General features: G+C 36.7%; 1 protein-coding gene across 1 annotated transcript in view; it reads left to right on the forward strand.

Moving 5' to 3' along the window:
- KCTD8 (potassium channel tetramerization domain containing 8) overlaps window positions 1–12,075 on the forward strand; it is a 254,259-nt gene extending 242,184 nt beyond the window's left edge. The window contains exon 2 of the mRNA XM_060011757.1: window positions 10,720–12,075. Coding sequence (XP_059867740.1) covers window positions 10,720–11,180 — 461 coding nt within the window. The 3' untranslated portion in view covers window positions 11,181–12,075. The remainder of the gene's footprint in view (window positions 1–10,719) is intronic.
- The last annotated feature ends 1,233 nt before the right edge of the window (window positions 12,076–13,308 follow it).

Raw genomic sequence — 13,308 nt, forward strand, 5'->3', positions numbered from 1 at the left:
GTGCCTGTGATAAAGGAGATCATTAGAAGATGACTACTTCGGCACATGGGGACAATGTCAGACATCCATCAATAATAAGGTATGGTGAATTCAAATCTGGGAACCTGGGAATGAGCAGATCTTAATTTCAAGATTCAAAAGAAGCCAGGGCATCTTTCTGGAGTTCTTGTTTATTATTTTTAATTTTTAATACAAAATGGGTACATGTGCCACAGAATCTTAGCTCCCGTGAGTGAATATGAAGACCAGTTTTAAATGTAGACTTCTTGCAAGGTGTTGGTAAACATTTTGCATGTGACAGGGATTCTGAATGGACAAGTGAACACTTAATACCTTTTCTCCTAGGCATATTTATGTGCACGCATCAGGTACAATCACATAAGTGATGTAGAATTCTCTGCACAACAAAGAAAAATGTCTTTCATTATTATATGTGGTTCCCCAAAACTTTTCACTTCTCTTTTGTAACCTGAAGGAGATAACATAGGGACTTTCTCGAAAGAATATTTTCACTTACTAGAGAGACTGTGAGGTCCTTCTTATAGATCACTGCTGAAAGTTCATATCTTCACCCTTATTTTTTGTTTGTTTTTGTTATACCCTATGAGCTTAGTTATACTTGGGTTTATCTCTTTTAGTTACAAAACAAAACAAAACTTCTTTGGGGATAAAAAATTCCCTATGTGCTTAGACATTCTTTTGTAGATTATACTAATTTCACTTTATTCAGTTCGATAGTTACTGAATAATTATGAGCTTTGTCATGAGGGTGGAGCTCCAGGAAATACAAAGATAAAATAAAATCTCTGTTCAATAATGACTAACAGAGATTGTATGAGTGTTTGTGTGTGTGTCTTGTGGGGCAGAACTCAGGGATGCAAGTTAAAATTAGTATAAAAATAACTATTATTTGAGACAAGATAAGCTCAATACTTGGTAGACTCAAACAAAGTGCAGTGGGTCATTAGAGAGCAAGTAATCACATCCAAATGTGAGAATGGAAGGTTTGATGCTGAAAGCACCATTTGGAGCAGGCTTTGAAAGTGTTACTGTCCTTTGGAGCAAGGAAGGTATACAATCCAGAAGGAGGGAAATAGCATGGATAAAGCAAGGCGTTTACCAGGAACAATAAGTGTATTTTGGCTGATATATGGGGAACATTACAAGATAGGCTGCAATAATCATTTGGGTCACACTGAGGACAGTTTTCAGTGCCAAAATGTGGCACAGAGTTTTCATTCTATGTGCAAAGGAACTATTTAGAAGGTTTCTGTACATGGAATTAGACTTTAGGAATATTTATTTAGCAATGATGTAGGGAATAGTTTGAAATCAAACTAAAATGGAGTCAGAGAACTGGTTAAGAGACAGTAGGAAATAATGAGAAACCAGTTATAAGTGGTGAAAATGGGAATAGAAATGAAGGGGTAGATTCAAGTGCCAGTGGAAGAGTAGAATTAAAAACACTTGGAAAATAATTGGAAATAAAAGATGAATCCATTGGGTAGTCAAAGGTGACTTGGGTATAATCTATAGAAATAACTAACAGGAAGATACAGATTTATAGAATGGGAGGAAGGCAATAAGATTACTTTTAAAACTTCCTCCAAAATACGTTCCATTAAATGTATATTTTCTCGTATATTTTTTCCTAGTGCTACATTACTTTTTCTTATTCACTTATTAGTATCTTTGATTCAATGATAAAACAAATCAGCCTCTTGAACTGAGTGATACAAGGAAACTTAAGACACAGTCTCTGACCTCATGGAAATTACAGTTGACCCTTGAACAACATAGGTTCCAACTGTGTGGGTCCACTTATATGCAAATTTTTTCAGTAATAAATACTACAGTACTACACGATCCATGGTTGGTTGAATCTGAGAATACAGAACCATAAATACAGAGGAGCCACAGGTATGGAGGGCTGACTGTAACTTATACTCAGATTGTTCACTGCACAGAAGGTGTCCCTAACCTCCATGTTGTTCAAGGGTCAACTGTATAACGCTTTTGAGGAAGATAGGACACTGGATATGTGACTTTGGAACGGACATTTGTGTGTGGATTATGGGAGCATCATTACTACTCAGTGGTCATTTAGATGAATATTTAGTAACATAAAAGGTAGTGAATGCTAAGTACCAAACAAATGATATAGTCAGTAGTAGATACTATAGAAATTCAGTCAGTAGTAGATACTATAGAAATTCAAAGGAGTGAAGATCATTTTCATTTTATTAATTTGGTTAAGCAATTACTCTGATGAAGGCTTCATGATAGGCTACAAAGGCACAGCTTCTGTCTTCAAGGCATTTACAATTTAAGGACAGGGAGATACACTGTAAATAAAAAGATAGAGTAAAAACTTAACAGGTACAAGAAGAATCAGAAGAGTGGGTTAGTGGCCAATCATGTCAGTGTGGAAGAAAGAATACCACAAAATGTTTCTCTTTTCAAATTACCCTTCTTTACTTTTCTTTCCTATTCACTTTCATTCATAGAAGTGGTCAAGTAATGATAGTAGAGATTATAAAAAACATAAAGAAATGAGTTTAATTTTTCTCATATAAAAATTAGTTTTTAAGTGGTGGGGTGGTGGTGGTGGTGGGATGAACTGGGAGATTGGGATTGACATATATACACTAATATGTATAAAATAGATAACTAACAAAAAAACTTTAAAAATAATAAAAAATTTAAAAAATAAATAAAAATTAGTTTTTATTCATTCAAATAGCCTTTTTACTCTAAGATGAATGCATCTCCCATATGATCTTTAAATTTCAATTTAGTTTTCAATACTTCAGCTAAGGGGGGAATCACAGATACAGAGGAGGGCTGACTATAGTTTATATGCAGATTTTAACTGATGAATTAAAAATGATCCCCTTTCCTTAGCTCATTCCAATCACCATTTACTCCTGCTCTCTCCTTCCTGTCCCATTCACACTTCAGATATAGCTGCATTACTGTGCTTGTCACACTAAGCTTGGACTACTTGATTCCAGGGACTCTGTGTGTGTGTGTGTGTGTGTGTGTGTGTGTGTGTGTGTGTGTGTGTGTGTCCTTCCTCTTGAAACTAACACTGTGAGGCCTGGTACATAGTAGCTGCTCAACAAATGTTTATCAAATTGAAATGGACTTTTTCCCTTTTTGACTAAACTGCTTAATACTTAGAGGCATGTGGTGCTAATATTTAAGACAGATTGGTTCATTCTGTTCAAGTACCACATAACCATTCACACACCATTGAGTTTAGTACTATTAAAGGGTAATTTCCCTTCTGGGAATTGTGCCTGTGGAAGACACATTTTACATATTCAGTCTTTTTTATCATCACTAGGCAGGTAAAGAGATTAAAATAAAAGGTTTTTTCAAGTGTGCAGTTATCCACATAGACCTTACTTGGAAATCCCTGTGTATTCTGAGAAAAAAATAAAGAAGTACTAGTACTGAATGTGTCTACACCCAGCACTACCCAGTAGTCACATGCCTTTTTTAAAGATAAAAATATTAATGATTACTTTCTGTATGACACTATTCACCCAAATGACTTAGAAAAGCTATCATTTCCTCCTTTTTCTATCAGTATAATAAAACCCAATGTAATTAATTGAAAACCCCATTTTGCCCAGTTTTACAAGTTTTGGCCCATTGTGATACCTTCAATGTAGTATATTTTGTTTAATGTAATGTTTTTACTATTACTTTTAATTCACACATTTTAATAACTCAAAAGAGAGCATTTGTGTTTTATTTTCTCAAATAAGTTCCTTTTTGGACATGAGAATTCAATACTTAATAGCCTCTCAAATCACTTATAGAGAACTTTACAGCAAAATTGCTTTGACATCTATTATCTCCTTTCTTATTATGGCTATATGACTAGGAATTACTATTCTTGTTTTTGTTTCTGTTTTTGTTTTTGTTTTTGTTTTTGCGGTATGTGGGCCTCTCACTGTTGTGGCCTCTCCCGTTGCGGAGCACAGGCCCCGGACACGCAGGCCCAGCGGCCATGGCCCACGGGCCCAGCCGCTCCGTGGCACGTGGGATCCTCCCGGACCGGGGCACGAACCTGTGTCCCCTGCATCGGCAGGCGGACTATCAACCACTGCTCCACCAGGGAAGCCATGGAATTACTATTCTTATTTCATTTTTAATAGACTAAAAAATACTCAGGCTTAGAGAAATAAGTGACTTGCCTGAAATTCATATGTTCATGGGTTCTATGTGTGGACCAAAATTAGAGTGGAAATATTTGGATTCCTCATTCAGTACTGTCAATATTCAGATAAACAGCTATGCCATACTGTAGCCAAATAGCACTGGATATTTATTCTGTATAATAATAATAATGAACACTGTGAGCATTTACACTTGCCGGGCACATCCTGAGTACTTCACATGTGCTAGCTCACTGAATCCTTGCTGCAACTCAGTGAAGTTTAAACATGAGAAAACAGAGGCCCAAAGAAAGTAAGTAACCTGGCCAAAAAAGCACACCTAGTAAGTCCTTGAACTAGGATGTGAGCTCAGCCAATCTGCACTGTGTTGCCTTAAGCATCATTCTCATTGCTGGCGTTTCAGTGACAAGGATAGATTTAATGAAACAAATGTAAGTTGATAATCTCTTATAGAACTACCCTTCCTATCAATGAACGTGGAAGAAAGTTATCCTTGAACCCTGTAATTCTGTGAAGTACTTAAGTTGAAATTGAATTTGTTTCTCCATTCTAAGAGGTAATTTCTATTAACGGGGACTCTTTCATGTTTTATATTTAATATTTGATTAGAATTTTATTACATGGAAAAGTCTTTCCTATTCATTATATAATTTAGAATTATAGAACTTTATAACATAAATGAATCTAGGGGCCAAGCCAAAAATTTTAACCAGCAAGACCAAATATTAGAGAGGTGATATGACCAGCACAAAGTACTTGCCTAGAGAGGCTGAGACAAGCTCAGACTCAGATCTTCCAAGGCTTTTCCCACAGTGAAGAAAGGTGTGAGCATAATAAAGGAACAGAATGTACGTTACGTGTGTGTGCATGTGTGTACTGACTGTTCTTTTAAAAATTAGTTGTGGAGCAGCATGACCTAGGTAGCTGGCTTGCAGGTCTCCTAGGTAAGGCTATAAATCCCCCTGAAAGACAATCAACTCCTGGATGAAAATCCTAGTCTATTTAATGGCACATAGTCAAATGAAAAGTGGAAGATTTAATTTTCCAAATACTTTTTGGAAAGTTTCTAGCTGCACATATATATTGGACTTTTAAATAACTAATTCCTTTTTAAAATTAAATCTTAAATAGGTGTGAGATTTGCTCGTTCACTGATTTGTTGCCTATTCTAATAATTATTCATTAGTCTCTTTATGTGATGGAAGAAAGCCCAGCTGATTAAGCCACCAAATCATACTTCATTTTCTCTTCTTATGCTGTCTGATTGGTGCTGCAACTCAGAGGGCAAAATGCTTTTAGGAAGATCACTTAGATATATATTTGATTATATTATTATCGGAAGAAACACAGAGAAGTTTCTGACCATCATGCTGTTCCCATCTATACAGGACTTAGTGCTATTTAAATTATTATTCATGTTGTGCTAAGGCATTTCAAGCAGCTTTGGATCATTGAATGGAATGACGTCAAGTGTTAAACTATCCCTGGAAGCCTACAATTAGCAGGCATCCACAGAAAACTAAGCAACCAGAGTAAATGATTATTTCCTCTTAATTCATTTATTTTTCTTACATTTCATGTCATAAAAAACACATAAATCATTTTATTGTTATATCTTTGTCCCAATTTCAATCCACTGTTATCAGTAATGATTTAAAGTATGCTTAATCAAATAGCATTTATAATATATTATGCCTCATCAAAAATTCTGACATAAATCAAAAGGAGACTATTACCCTTAATGATTTATACAAAGAACTATCATAGTATTCTATACATTCAAAAGTGGGTTCTTGGGCTTCCCTGGTGGCACAGTGGTTGAGAGTCTGCCTGCCGGTGCGGGGGACACGGGTTTGTGCCCCGGTCCGGGAAGATCGCACATGCCGCGGAGCGGCTGGGCCCGTGAGCCATGGCCGCTGAGCCTGTGCGTCTGGAGTCTGTGCTCCGCAACGGGAGAGGCCACAACAGTGAGAGGCCCGCGTACCAGAAAAAAAAAAAAAAAAGTGGGTTCTTCAAAAAATTAAAAATAGAACTAACATATGATCCAGCAATTCCACTCCTAGATATTTACCCAAAGAAAATGAAAATACTAACTAGAAAACATGTGTGCACCTCTATATTCATTGCAGCATTATTTGCAATAGCCAAGATGGGGAAGGAATCTAAGTGCCAATCAATACATGAATGGCTAAAGAAGATGTGATTGATAGATAGATAGATAGATAGATAGATATGAAATAGGTGAGGGAGATTAAGAGGTACAAACTTCCAGTTGCAAAATAAATGATTCACAGGTATGAAATGTACAATGTGGGGAATATAGTCAATAACTAAGTAATATCTTTGTATGGTGACATAAATAGACTTATTGTGGTGACTACTTTGGAATGTATAGAAATATTAAATCACTATGTTGTGTAGCAGGAACTAACATAGCTCTGTAGACCAATTACACTTCAAAAACAAACCAAAAATTGTGGACAAAATTAAGTTATGCATTTTCTCTTAAGTAAACATCTGAACCTATTTGGTCTCTTGATTGGGAGTCCATCTTGCCAAAGATAACTTAAGAAGTAGGAGGGATGAGAAATAAAAGTGTAAATTTATTAATTCTTGTTAATATCTGTACCTATTCCAAGTTCTTTTTTGGAAAAAAAAAAGGTGCTTTTAAGACCATAGAAAATTCGGGTTCCCACCTCCATTTTTTTTCATAGAGTTTAAAGTCTATAGTGGAAGATATTCTACAGTGCAGCATGCATTTTAAACACTTTATGTTATAAAATACCATAAAATAGTCTGTGAACTTCACTGGAGCACCCATTATGTGCTTCCTTTAGATCCCAGCACAGTGCCTGGAACGTAGTGGTGCTCAATAAAATTCTGTTGGCTAAACTGATCAATGCCTTCTTCAAAGAAGTCTTCCTTGAGATTCCATCTTATACTACAAACAAGAGCAATCCATTTCCATCATACATATGTTGCATCCTACTGTATTGTGGAGTCTGCATTTGCTTGTGTGTATTTTGGGGAGGGGATGGGGAAAAGTCTTATTTCCATGAATAAATTATAATGCCATTAGGCATAATAACTGTATATATGTAATTTATTTAGTTAACACATGGACTTTATATAGCTCTGTATATAAACAGCTAGCCTAGCTCATTAAACAGTTTTTCCCCAGTGAATAAAAACAGAATGAACCATTTGCTTTGGAGGTACCTAGTATCCTCTTTCTGTACTGTCTTCCTCTCTGATGTTATTACTTTTCTGCCTGGGTATCTTTATCTAATGCTCTATTCCCCTGCCTATTAACAGGAAAAAAATTCTCATCAATCATTTATCCTTAAACATAAATTGGTTTTCCCAGGTATTTGCAATTTAATCCTTTAGTCATTATTGGGAATGAAAATCTTAGATTCCTCTATGGAGATTTCTGGTTAAAGAAATGCAGAAGATTGACAGAAAGGGTAAAAACCATTTATTTATATCCTACATTTTACTAGGCTGGTGGGCATCATGCCAGCTTGGGATCACATTCTGCCATTAAGATAATTAGATAAGCAGATGCTATACCTCCTTCACCACTCTGACCTCCATGTAAATACATGCACACAAACCCTTCAGCAAACTTAAAATCTTCAGAGATGGGACTGAACATATGTACATTTTTTAAAAAATTACAATGATATACTCTCAATGTTGAGAATTACTGTACTAGGCCCTTTTGTATGGTATTTTATTTAATCTCAAAATAACCCTATGAGGGAAGTACTACCACTACCATTTTATAGATAAGGAAATTGAGACTTAGGGAAGCTAAGTATCTTGCTCAAGGCCACAAGACTATTTGCCAGAGAGCTGGAATTTGATTCCAGTTCAGTAGGACTTCAAACTCACTCCCTTTTCAATATTATTGCCACTAAAACCTGATGCCACTAAAAAGAAACTGATCCTACAAATAACACCCTTCTAGTCAATGGATGGTTAATGACCGGTATGGGTCTATCAGTCAAGGTCCCAGAAGAAAGAGAAGGCATATCCAGTTGAGTAATTTGAGCACAGTTGAATATTGTCAGTTTGTAACAGTGTAGGCGATATCTTCATGCCAGTTACAGTGGAAATGGTTGATACCTGTAGGCCTGAAGATGTGAGCCTAGTTTAATGGAATCCAGAAAGAGGGGTGGCAGAGGGAGGGGGGGAAGGTGAGAGAAGTGGAGGGAGCTTCCAGACAGGGCTGTGCCTTTTGGTCCAAAGATGAAACCAGGTCACAGAAATCCTGGGGGTGAGGTCAGGTAGTGCATGATCTTGCCAGTCTTTATCGCTGGCTGAATCCAACTGAAAACCACAAGGCAGGGGAGCCTAAGGACATGGTTTGTGCCCATATCAGCCACTAAAGACAGTGGAGGGTACAGAATGGATGTGGGTAAGTCAGCAAGGAGTATTAGGAAGTGTATCTTCTCTACCCCCATCCCTCAGATTCACCCCCTTTCTCTCTTACCATAAATGAAAATGGCAGAGACTTAAAGGAAACAACTGTTTGTGTCTGTTTTCTTTAATCCATGGTTGCAAATGCTTCTGAAATGTATTAGTGCACTTTCTTACTAAGCTTTCATAAGCATCTGCATTTGTTCTGCTTTTACTGTATTATGGACAAAGGAAGTATGAAATATTGGTTAACACCGTCTCTCAAATAAGTACACATTCTTTAAAGCTTTTTGGATTTTTTGTATGTTTTTGGTTAGGTTAATTCAGATATAGTTTACATACAGAAAAACCCATCCATTTTAGCTCTGCAATTCTGTGTTTTCACAAATGTATACAGTCCTATATTTAACTCTACAGTCAAGATATAGAATATTTTCATCACTCCGAAAGGTTCTAAAGCTTTTAAAAATCTTTAATCCCACTCAACTAAATGTCTGGTATCAATGTATTTTTCTTCTGATTTTAAATAGGAAAATTGGTGATAACATCCAACAGTGGGTAGTACTTAGTAAGTGCTATTATGAAAAGTATTTTTGTTGGTTTGTTTCCCCACCTTCTGACTTATATAAACTGTTCATATTGGTTATTAACTCAATTCATGTATGTTAGACTGAGGAAAGGCTCATAATCTTGACTGCATGTTGAAATCACCTGAATTTATTAAATGACCTGATGGTCAGGTAACATTTCATTAAAGCAGGATGTCTGGGGTTAAGACCAAGGCATCAATAATCTAAGCTTTCCAAGTAATTCCATATGTGGCTAAAGTTGAAACCTCTGAATTAGATCAGTTGTTCTCAATTCTGGCTGCACAGCAGAATCCCCTAGGCAATTGCTTAAAATATTGATGCTTTTCCCTTCAATTCTGATTTATATAACTTGTTCATAAAAGTTGACTACAAGAAAAAAATAAGATTTGGGTAACTTATATTTCTGAATGGTTGGGCTCCAGTTAAATCAAGGTTTTATTATAGTTCTGGGTATGTGGTGGTATTCAATAAATGTTAGATGGAGGTCCTAATCCCACAGCAGAGTCAAAGAGAATAATATATGCTCCCTCTTGGAAATAAACTGTTTGTGTATTTGAAATAATTGTCTTGGCAAACTATCACTTTCTGAAAATTGTCCTCCTAGGTAATTTACCTCAAATGGTAAGCCTTTTAATTTAAGAGAATACTATATTTCAACCCTATTTTTCAGCATAATATTAGGCACATATATATTTTACATCACTTTCATAATTCTCTCCAAGGAAATAGGAAGCAAGATTAAGAGATGGAGGATAAGATTTAAACCAGCCTCTCTCTTAGAAGCACAAATGATGCTATTGCACTTCTGGGCCTGGAGAATGCTGCTACTTTGTAAAATAGAGCAATGGTACTTTCTGCTTTTTTTTTTTTTTTTTTTTTTTTAGCGGTACGCGGGCCTCTCACTGTTGTGGCCTCTCCCTTTGCGGAGCACAGGCTCCGGACGCGCAGTCTCAGCGGCCATGGCTCACGGGCCCAGCCGCTCCGCGGCATGTGCGATCTTCCCGGACCGGGGCACAAACCCGTGTTCCCTGCATCGGCAGGCGGACTCTAAACCACTGCGCCACCAGGGAAGCCCACTTTCTGCTTTTATAATGGTGAAATATATATGCAAAGGACAACTAATGCCATTCGCTAAAACAGAACTGAACTGTCTAGTGAAATAGTTATGGGACTAGCAAAATATTTATATATGATATCTTTTTCAGATTTCAGGAACTAGTAACTGAAATAACAAAAATCTCTTTTGGCATAAAGTTACTGAAAATCTTTTATAGCATAAATGCTCATCAAGCAAACCTCCCGAATTTTATTGTTATAAATAATTAATCACCATGTTGCATGTTTCAATATACATTAACAACACCAGGTGTTGTATTTAATCCTTCAAATATAAACTAGTGCAACAAACGGCATTTTTCTTAAATGTTCTTGGTTTAATATAAAAAATATAAAGCTTGCTTAATTTGACCTTCGCACTTCTTACTCAGTTTTCGTACTCCTTTTTTCCTTTTTAGGACCATCTCAGAAAATAGTGTCACCTAAACAAGAGCATGAAGATAGGAAACATGACAAAGTCACAGATAAAGGAAGTGAGAGTGGGACTTCCTGTAATGAGCTCTCCACTTCCAGTTGTGACAGCCACTCAGAGGCAAGCACTCCCCAGGACAACCCACCCAGTGCCCAGCAGGCGACAGCTCACCAACCTAACACCTTAACGTTGGATCGTCCTTCCAAAAAAGCACCTGTGCAATGGATGCCCCCACCAGACAAACGCAGAAACAGTGAACTCTTTCAGACACTCATCAGCAAATCCCGGGAAACCAATCTTTCCAAAAAGAAAGTCTGTGAGAAGCTAAGTGTGGAAGAAGAAATGAAAAAGTGTATTCAGGATTTTAAAAAAATCCACATTCCAGATTATTTTCCAGAGCGCAAACGCCAGTGGCAGTCTGAACTGTTACAGAAGTATGGGTTATAGTAATTATCACATTCCTGCAGTATTTCAATGACGTTCAGTGTTTACTACGGTGTCACCACCTGACCGGGTACTAACAATGGTCAGTGTGATTCTTGCTGCTCTTCCTTTTTGTGAACAGTGGATGTGGGACAGTATTTTCTTTCATTCTTTTTGTTGTTGTTGTTGTTTCTAGAAATATGATTTTTAAAAAGGAAAACTCGTACATGTTGAATCAGATGGTGTTCCTGATTCAAACCGTTTTGCAAGAATGAAAGCAAAATGTGCATGACCAAGAAGCTTAGAATCTTGATTTTTGAACTGTGGTCATGTTTGTCATTTTGTAACTCACCAAAAACAAAATCATCATATCACTCCAAGTAAAGTGACAATATGGATGAAGCCACATCAAGTAAAATGTTAGATCACGGTTTGGGGACCCAAATCCAAAACTGTTTAAATGTTAATACAATAAAACAAGTATTATGTTTGCATGAGCACAATGTTACAAATAATTCACAAGACGTAGGGAAGATTTGTTTGCTGCTTGGAAAGAAAAAATTATGAAAAAATAGCAAAAAAAAAAAAAAAAAGAAAGGTTCAGGCAAAGCCTATAAATGTAAGCTGTCTAGGAGATTGAATCTTATTTGTTCTGGATCTGTGATTTTTTTGTGTATGTGTATGGTGTTCTGTATGTATGTTAAGATGATGTAAATATGCCTTATAATCTTGTGTTATGACACTGACATTCATCTATTAATGCTAGTCATGGTTATTTCTGTGAAATGAGTCCTTACATCAGGCTGTGAAAATTGGTATAATGATGCTCTGAAAGATCTGACTCTAATGTTAATCAAAATAATTGAGGGAAATGGTAAAGAGCTTTATGTATTTGTTTAAAAAAAGGAAAATATATTAGAATTCCTTGATCTCTATTGACTCTTCTTTTAAAATATTCAGTTGTTATATTGTCTTCAATTTGCCTTTAAAATCCCAAACTGGACAATGATATGTTCAACCTTAATGTTGACAAGCTAGAGACTTGCTTCCAGGACATGGAAGCAAACTAAATGTCCATCGACAGATGAATGGATAAAGAAGATGTGATACATATATACAATGGACTATTAGCCATCCAAAGGAATGAAATTGGGTCATTTGTAGAAATGTGGATGGACCTAGAGTCTGTCCTACAGAGTGAAGTGAGTCAGAAAGAGAAAAACAAATGTCGTATATTAATGCATACATGGGAATCTAAAATAATGGTACAGATGAACCTATTTGCAGGGCAGGAATAAAGATGCAGACATAGAGAACGGACATGCGGACATGGTGGGAAGGGGAGGGTGGGATGAACTGGGAGATTAGGATTGACATATATACACTACCATGTGTAAAATAGATAGCTAGTGGGAACCTGCTGTATAGCACAGGGAGCTCAGCTCCGTGCTCTGAGATGAACTAGATGGGCGGGATTGGGGGGGCGGTTTAGGAGGGAGATCCAAGAGGGAGGGGATATATGTAAAATATAGCTGATTCACCTCATTGTACAGCAGAAACTAAACATTGTAAAGTAATTATACTCCAATTTAAAAAAAAAAAGATTAGGAAAAAAAAGAGCTATGTCTACTAAGGAGTCAGAATCACTTCCAAAGATACCTCCCAAAACAAAGAGAGAGGGGAGAAATTATCCTACCTTCCCACATTCCAATTCCCCACGAACACTTTCCATTGTCCCAATATACGTAGAAGCAGTTCGCAAAGGAGCCTAGGAAAATTAATTTAATAGAGATGATCCCCCTGTGATACAAAGCCTAGCAGTGCAAGGCAGGGAATAGATCTGAAGAACACTTCACATCCTACTCTATTTTTTCCCAACACAAAACTTCAAATAGAATTGCAATGGTAAGAATTTGTCTATTAGTCTATTGAGCACTTACCATACACCAAACATTTGGCTCAAAGGTTAACAACATATTCAAGAAATACAAATTACTAGCTATTGCCCTTGGGAAGAAGCTTATGGTCTGATTCTCCCAAATCATTACACATTCACCAGAGGCTAGATCATGGCTGGTCCCAAATGGGTTTACCATAGAATCGAGGGAGGAAGCTAGAATGAGGACTCTTCCCTGAAGAAAAGGAGACTCCG

The sequence above is a fragment of the Delphinus delphis genome, chromosome 5, assembly GCF_949987515.2.
Source record: "Delphinus delphis chromosome 5, mDelDel1.2, whole genome shotgun sequence".
NCBI lineage: Eukaryota > Metazoa > Chordata > Mammalia > Artiodactyla > Delphinidae > Delphinus > Delphinus delphis.